At 41.5% G+C, this 7,860-nt stretch overlaps 1 protein-coding gene across 1 annotated transcript in view; it reads right to left on the bottom strand.

Moving 5' to 3' along the window:
• Positions 1 to 1,824: 1,824 nt before the first annotated feature.
• Positions 1,825 to 7,860, bottom strand: part of chrnb5a (cholinergic receptor, nicotinic, beta 5a) — an 11,803-nt gene continuing 5,767 nt past the window's right edge. Inside the window, exons 3-8 of the mRNA XM_031864824.1 lie at positions 7,274 to 7,318; positions 7,061 to 7,170; positions 6,100 to 6,626; positions 4,964 to 5,454; positions 3,389 to 3,534; positions 1,825 to 2,734 (exon numbers count right to left, since the gene is read on the bottom strand). Of these exons, the coding sequence (XP_031720684.1) occupies positions 2,719 to 2,734; positions 3,389 to 3,534; positions 4,964 to 5,454; positions 6,100 to 6,626; positions 7,061 to 7,170; positions 7,274 to 7,318 (1,335 nt within the window). The 3' untranslated portion in view covers positions 1,825 to 2,718. The remainder of the gene's footprint in view (positions 2,735 to 3,388; positions 3,535 to 4,963; positions 5,455 to 6,099; positions 6,627 to 7,060; positions 7,171 to 7,273; positions 7,319 to 7,860) is intronic.

The following is a 7,860-nucleotide window of genomic DNA, read 5'->3' as shown; positions in this document are numbered from 1 at the left end:
AGAGATCAGTGTCCTGGAAAAGTGCTGCTCCGTGAAGAACTGTGACACCGTTCAGAAATCATAGTCGCAGTTGGAAGAGAAATGAAAGCTGTAACTCAAGTTAGTTCATTGTTAGTGTGGCAACACTTATTTATCAATGACTTTTAGATAACTATTTGATCTGTTTAATCAATTTATTACTTTGAGCAACTAATTCATTTGTCCATTTCTTACCTTTAGCTAACTATGCTAACTGTGTACCCATTGCCTTTAGTAAACTACTGCTTTAAATACCTTTACATTTAGATAACTATTATAACTCTTTATTCATTACTTTAGATTCCTGCTTGCACTCTTAACTGTAACACGGTGTTACAGCCGGCTCGATTACTTCACTTTTGCTGAGATAAAGGATTTGGGCGAGTTAAATCTTATCATAGTGTGTGTGTGTGTGTGTGTGTGTGTGTGTGTGTGTGTGTGTGTGTGTGTGTTCATTCAGTGGTAGGACATTCAAAGCACCAGTGTGCTCTGTCTTCAGAGGCTGCCGACAGTTGGAAGGTGATGTTATTTTCACCTGATATTACCTTTTGGTTGGCAGATGGGGTTCACAAATTTGGGCACATGCACTCACAAACACACAGACACACACACACACGCATGGAACAAAAGTGCATTAGTGCTGTGGAGCACATTTCCTCTTCTGTCAGACTGAGGAACGAGGCTTTCCCGTACACACACACACACACACACACACACACACACACACACACACACACACAATACCAGGATGTCCATTAACGGGATGTGACTCTGAATGTGGGTTCAACCTTTTTTCCACTTCAGATTGATCCACTGACCAAAGCAAAGGGTGTGTGCGTCGCTACAAATGATCACTGTGGTTCATTTTATCTCACCAATAAAGGAAATGAACATTAATAACATTTTACAAAGAACAAATGTATGTTGACTGAATCTGTGTTTCACAGCAACACTCACATTCACAAGACTTCACACACACGCAAATCAAACACAGCTGCTTGTCATCGGACGCCGTTTGATCAACGCACGATGAAAACAAGTGTGGGGAAAGTTCATAATGTGATTAAGGTCATCCAGATAAAATATGTCACGGATGACATTTTACTGTCATTATACTTACTATACTTATTCTTACTATACTTTTGAGAAGTATAAAAATACTTGTACCACTTTCTGCCAACCCTGTCTGCCCCCTTCTGAGTGCTGAACACCTCCTTTTATCGCTTACTGTCAGTTATCCCGTCCTCTCTTTTACTGTACTATATATATATATATATATATATATATATATAGTACATACTGTATAACAGCGTCTTCAGGTACAACATGAGGATAGAGTCAAAGAAATTCTGAGCTTGTAAATCATTTTCACATCTTTTGATATGATCTGTTGTGAGCCTGTGGAAAAGTTGATGGCAAAAAGAGTGTGCAAAATATTACACGTGAGACTCGACTGAAAGTCTATTTATTTGGAGTATTTCTTTGTACATTTGTTCAACTGAAGTTGTAAATCTCTAACAAAAGCTCAAGAATATAGAGTTTAATTTTCTAAAGCAGCCCAGTGATATTCTGGAGCACCAGGAGAGAAGAGTTCAGCACACTTTACTCAAGATGAAGAAGCAGTGGATTTGTTTGGCACTACTTTTAGATCGATACACGTATGTGGGGTGTGGTGAAAATAAATGACAGTTGCTGTGTCTTTTATGGTAATAATGCAACATGCGTGGAACTTTAATGAGCCAGAGTAATAACATTGGTTTATCAACAATACTTTAATATAGTGCAGCTGTTCATATTCATGACTGGAACCTTCATTTAGACCAACTTCAGGACTATACCAGGTCTGTGGATTTTAACACAATAAAAACTCTAACATTGCATTTAGCTTCAATAAACACCAGTGCTGTATATGTTTCACTGTGATGCATTCGCTATATTGAGCAATTTTCAAGTGTCTGCAAGTTGATTTTGATAACAAACTACAGTAATATGACACCAGTCGGCCCATGGAAGTACAAATGCATTCAGAAATGACACTTGTATTAATTGGGAAATGTTTGTCGGTAATGTAATTTTTAAGCACACAGGAGTCACTGGGCTGAGTGTTGGTAGAGTCTTTAAGTAAATGGGAAGATGTGAGGAAGAAAGTGGAAGATGAGAGTGAGGGAATAGCACATACAATACAGACCTCTTTATTCAACATGTAATAGAATACAGTCAGTGTCATATTTATTCTGAACACTGTATGTAACCTGGTGCTGCTAAGAGTGGAAAGTGATGAGGAGAAAATACACATTCTTCAAAATGAAGCAAAGCGGTAACGATTACAACGCTGGATTGTGGAGATGAGGCCCAGCGCTCTGAAGCAGAACATGAAGAAGGACAGAGCGAGAGAGGTGATGGATTCATATCTTTATGAAGAGAAAAGGTGGATAGGACACATTGTTCTTGCGTTGTTACAATGAAGTTTGGTTTGAGGCAGGAGGAAATGTGGTCCATTGTACTGTGCCAATAATTCATATAATGTCGTATTTTTCACATCAACAGTGCTGCAGAGGAGAGCAGAGGTGTTTTATTTTAGGTCCACTGTTACAAACACAGCTGCATGGATCAGGTTCGTATCAGACCTGGTGCAGCTTCTCACTTATAGTTTCTATGGGAGACGATTATTTGGTGGTTTTCTATCTCATGTCACAAATCTTAGAAATCTCCGTACCTATGAAAAGAAAAACACAGAATAGTGAATAGAGATAGATTAGAAGACATGCAATGAGCACCTGCTCCATGAATGCTGTGATGCATGTATCTCACAGCACCCAGGGTATGACCACAAATAACTACGACAGGTTTGGCTATAATGTAGACATTTATCTCTTCTGATTTGTCGTATTGATTTTAGCTTATTGATTCTGGTTCATAAATTCCTTCAATTGTATGAGAAACAGACTGAAAAATGTCAAAGCAATTATCAACTATTTTTCCTCTGATTTAGGCAGCTCGTTATTCATAAATAACAGGATACTTGATTCCACCGTACTGTATCTCAACCGAGGGCCCATTAATCTGCATCAACAATCAGACAACAGCAGTGCAGGTTGAAATCACGCCGTCATCTCGTCCACTCGGGAGCTTAATGAACTCTAACGCCGTTCAGATGCAGTTTATAAAGAGAACACTTTCTCTTACTTGGAAAGCTTTAATTGTGGCGACTGCAAAGGGACTCAGTGTGTTACCAGTTAAAATCAAATACAGTGCAAATGTACATTGGCATTGATCTGGTATACAGAAAACAGCAAGTTTATTTCATATTTTAGACGTCTAAATGACTTGTGTGCTTCGTTGTATGTTTCAGAGTGTGTATGTGACTCACTCTGGGTCATCAGCTGTGGGTGTGTTATAGCTTTGGAACAGCGGCTGCATGAAGAGCCCCAGAGTTCCCACCAGACACACCAGGATGAAGATCCACAGGAACAGACGGTCTATCACCATGGCCACGTACTTCCAGTCTTCTATGATCTGGAACCAAACCAACAAGTTACAGATTGTTAACACGAATCAAATCATGACGACAAAGTGAGTTTGTAGGAACAGACCTTCAGGGAAATGTTCATGTTTTAACTAGAAGAACACAAACTCATGAGGGGTCTCTGAAGGTTTGTGTGCTCACAATCCACCTATTTTACAGGTGATTGTTTGCTAGACCCGTCCCCGAAACAGTGACTGTCCAATAATAGTTTAGCACTACTAGTAGTACGCCACGGAGCACATCATTAACTAACTAGTCTGTGAGGTTCAGGGTTACGTCTAATGTGAAAAAACACCCGTTTATGACCAGCACATCCACTGTGGTATTTCCCACTGTGTGAAAAGTAATGTTAGAAACTAGGTCCCGAGAGCTTAAACTTCAGCAGCCCCCCACAGAATGAGCTGAGATTGCATTATGTTTGCTAAACACATTGCGTCCTCCTCCTCCTTGGCAACAAGCACATTTTTCATCCCTTCCCTGAAGTCGACAAGCAGCTCGACTACACATGAACAGCGCTACTCTGACATTCAAACTCAAACTGTGCATATGGAACGTGTTATGTGGATTATGTTGTGGATTAACCTGTGGATCTTCTGAGTGTGTCGAGATAATCGGTGGTACTTTTAAGAATAAACGAAGGAAATTGGATCAATAAAACACGTTTTGCTTTCACCTACGAGCGGTGTCGGTGCGAGCTGTGTGCATAGGACCAGAAACACGTGTCAACTTCAGGTTCACACTCTGCTAAAGGTTTGGATGCTACACCCCATGTCTTCTGCAACACCAATTTTACAACACAATATGGTGTGCAGCCCTTAACTGGATATTTAAGCACTTTATTGGGTTCTCATTTTAATACAAGCTAGCTGGAGACAGTAAAGTCAGCGCTTCTAACAAACTCAAGGAGCGAACTCTTTCAGCTTAATATTAGTGATGAGAAGCTGTGTCTATGAAGCGCCATCAGGGTAGAACTGCACTGCAGCCAAAGGAAGAGAGGCTGCTTGATGAAGAACAATTACAATGTATATTAAGTGTGAGAGTTTGGTGGGATTTTAGAGCCCATAGCCACACATCTGGGGTTCGGGTTAGTCCGACAGTCTGTGTTTATGAGAGTGTGTGCATGGGTTTCTGAGGTTGACAGGTTGGAATAATGTGACAGAAGGACAAAAGCAAATACTGAATGATTTAAGACATTATGGTATGTTCTTATCTGTCTGGCCCTGATAACTTCTTCATTTTTGTACAGATCTCTTTATTGCCATGTCATCACCCATCTCCATAATCTGCTTTTATAGGTCTTGTCTTCCCTCATTCTTTCCAATAATGTATTCTGTCTTCCTTTTCTTTCATGCTCTGATCCTATCTCTTCCTGCTCATCATCACTTATGTATTCTTTTAAGCACGGCTGTATCTCCTCACCCCTTCATCGTCATCTTCTGTCTTCATGTGTTCAGCGATGTATCTTACTCCATCCACCGCCTCCTCCACATCTGCATCCCACTGAACACCCGAAGGCCTCCGGAAGTCTGAAAACCCACCACCCCCATCTGGGATGTCGTCCACCTTCCAGCAAAACTTGTGTGCCAAGTCCTCATTCACGTAGAAAGAGTCGGCATCTGTTCGGATCCCACCGAGTCTGACGTTTGAATACTGCCTCTTGTCTGTGCCGCTCTGGGAGTTATTTTTCTCGGCGGTACTCCGGTTTGCATACTTCTTGCAGAGTTTATCACGGACGTTGGAAGATCCCGGACGCCTCATGAAGAGGAGGGTGGGGAGGCGGACTAAGAAGAAGCGTTTAACCCAGTCGGGCATGTGGTGGGTGGACGGGGAACGGTGATGCACATTGAGGACACAGACACTGGTCACAATGGAGAAAGTGACCAACACCATGGTGAACATCAGGTATTTACCTTTGAGAGAAAACAAAATCATGTGTTACTCTGTAATTGAATAAGTCTGAAACAATTGTGGGCATGATGTCCAACATGAACAAATAAGTCAGAATAAAGGTCCCGCATGGCTCACCTTCTTCAGGCTGCACATTCCACATCACTGCTTCCATCAGTACAACAACAACATCGCGTCACACTCACCAATGTGCTGCTCTGAGGTGCAAAAACATTGTCCAATATAATCTCCCGTAAACATTACAACTTTTTACACTTTGGCTGTTCTACAGATTAAATAAATGAGATGTTATGGCTTTATTAATGGTAGGTGCTGGTCGACGAACATGCTAGCACTTTTCATCTTCTCATGTAATCCCTGCAAGAACGTTTATTACCCACAATGTGAAACTAGTCGTTCACGGGAAAAGTATTAACAATCTGATTATTTAGGCAAAATCTGACTGAAGGATATGTTTATGTCTTTGAACAAGATATCAAAGAAGTTACTTGTGTGTTATTTGTTCATTTAACTTTGATCAGAACTTAGCAGAGGTCTTGACATATTTTAGATATTTATTACTTAATAATGCGAGACTCATCTGTAAGCAATGGTTCACGCCCCTAACTGCCTACAGCAGCACAAAGATGCTGATAAATATCACTGACCTATGAGTGGCACTGCGAGAGAGGTGGGTGGCACGATCTTTGATATCAGCAGCAGGAACACAGTGAGAGCCAGCAGCACGGAGATGGTCAGCGTCATCTTTTCCCCACAATCTGACGGCAGGTAGAACACCAGGATAGCCAGCGATGTGATCAGCACACATGGGATGATCAGGTTAATGGTGTAAAACAGTGGCTTCCTCTTGATCACAAAGTCATAGGTGATATCCAGGTAGGTGATGTCATCAGGGTCCTCGTTTTTGCGCGCGGGAAGCGAGACGATGTCCCACTCTCCGCTCGGCGTAAAGTCATCGCGGCTGGCAAAGTCGCTTGTGAGCATCAGATCGACTTCCGTGTGGTCGTAAGTCCAGGAGCGGAACTTGAGAGTGCAGTTCTGCTGGTCGAAGGGAAAGTTCTGCACCTCGATGGCGCAGGCCGACTTGTAGATGGCCGGGGGAAGCCAGAAGATGTCTCCTGTGTTGGAGACCACAGCATTGCAATAGAAGGAAACCTCGTACACGCCATCAGCACTGTGAGAGGTTGTGGGTGAGAGGTAAGATCAGAAAGTGGATGGATTCAAAGTCTGCGATTACAATCAACACATAAATCAGACATGTTGGAAGTCTTAAGGCAGCACTGTAGACCTGTTCTCCCTTCATTGCAATGATAATAATCAGACAAACCCAAAATCCCCATCGAGTAACGTGCTTTTCTCTCGCAGATGTTGTGCTTGTAAAGCCCTGATGTTGTTGGAAAACCTCTTAACAGTATAGAATGATATACACTAACTCCATTAATACCACACAGTAATCCATTAAATGACTCCACCACACACACATTAACACATGCTGTAAATGGAGTTGCATTCTTTCATTGCACTCACTGATCTGAAAGATCCAGATCACCTAAATCAAACATGCACACATTGCTCTTCTCTCTGGTGGGATGACGTGCTCGTACGTACTTGTTGTAGAGCACTATATCAGGAAGCCAGATGTGTTTGGATGGTATTCGTAGTTTCTTGATGCCTTCGTACTTCTCTGGGTCCCATCTAAGCCTGTAGTCATTCCACTCCTGCAGAGAGAGCGTTTATGAACTCCCTTACTGACAAACACACCAGAATAGTTTGTGTTGAACACTGTGTGTGCATTGGATAGTTAGAAAGATGAAATCGTACCTGAAACAGCCACAGGTTGGTCGTCATTATCTGTTCTCTCTCATTCTACAAGAAAACAACAGTCAGCCTGTCATTCGATAAACATCATTTCCATAAAAATCCCTTTACAATACAAACGGTTGAATTACTATAATGCTGTCTACTGGCAGTGGATTTAGCACAACACACTAAAGATCAAACCCAAATATCAAAGCACGCCTTTATGGAGAGGACGCAATCATTGTTAGTGTTATTGATATTATTCAGTAACAAAGATCTTTAAGGGAACGAGAACAGAATTATAAACCTGATCAAATGTTATATAACTAAAGCATGTTAGTTTACATGTTAGCAGCACCATAGCATGTTAAATTAACAAATAAATAAATAAATACTCTTTTTATAACCTCTCATGAGTCTAATGATGACCATGACAACATGTTTAAGTGTAAAAGGTTCCTACACGTTTGTTTATGATCGATCCCGGGAAGAACCGAAGTAAACAACTCTCCATTACTGCAGAGGCGTCTCCTCACAATGCGTGTGCGTTAGAATGCAAGCCGCCCGAAGAAGTGTTCAAGTTTCTGCTTCTACCTCGTCTATGTCAC

The sequence above is a fragment of the Anarrhichthys ocellatus genome, unplaced genomic scaffold (assembly GCF_004355925.1).
Source record: "Anarrhichthys ocellatus isolate YVR2014 unplaced genomic scaffold, GSC_Weel_1.0 scaffold31, whole genome shotgun sequence".
NCBI lineage: Eukaryota > Metazoa > Chordata > Actinopteri > Perciformes > Anarhichadidae > Anarrhichthys > Anarrhichthys ocellatus.
The sequence above is the reverse complement of the archived record's forward strand: the minus strand, read 5'-3'. Positions and strand labels throughout refer to the sequence as shown.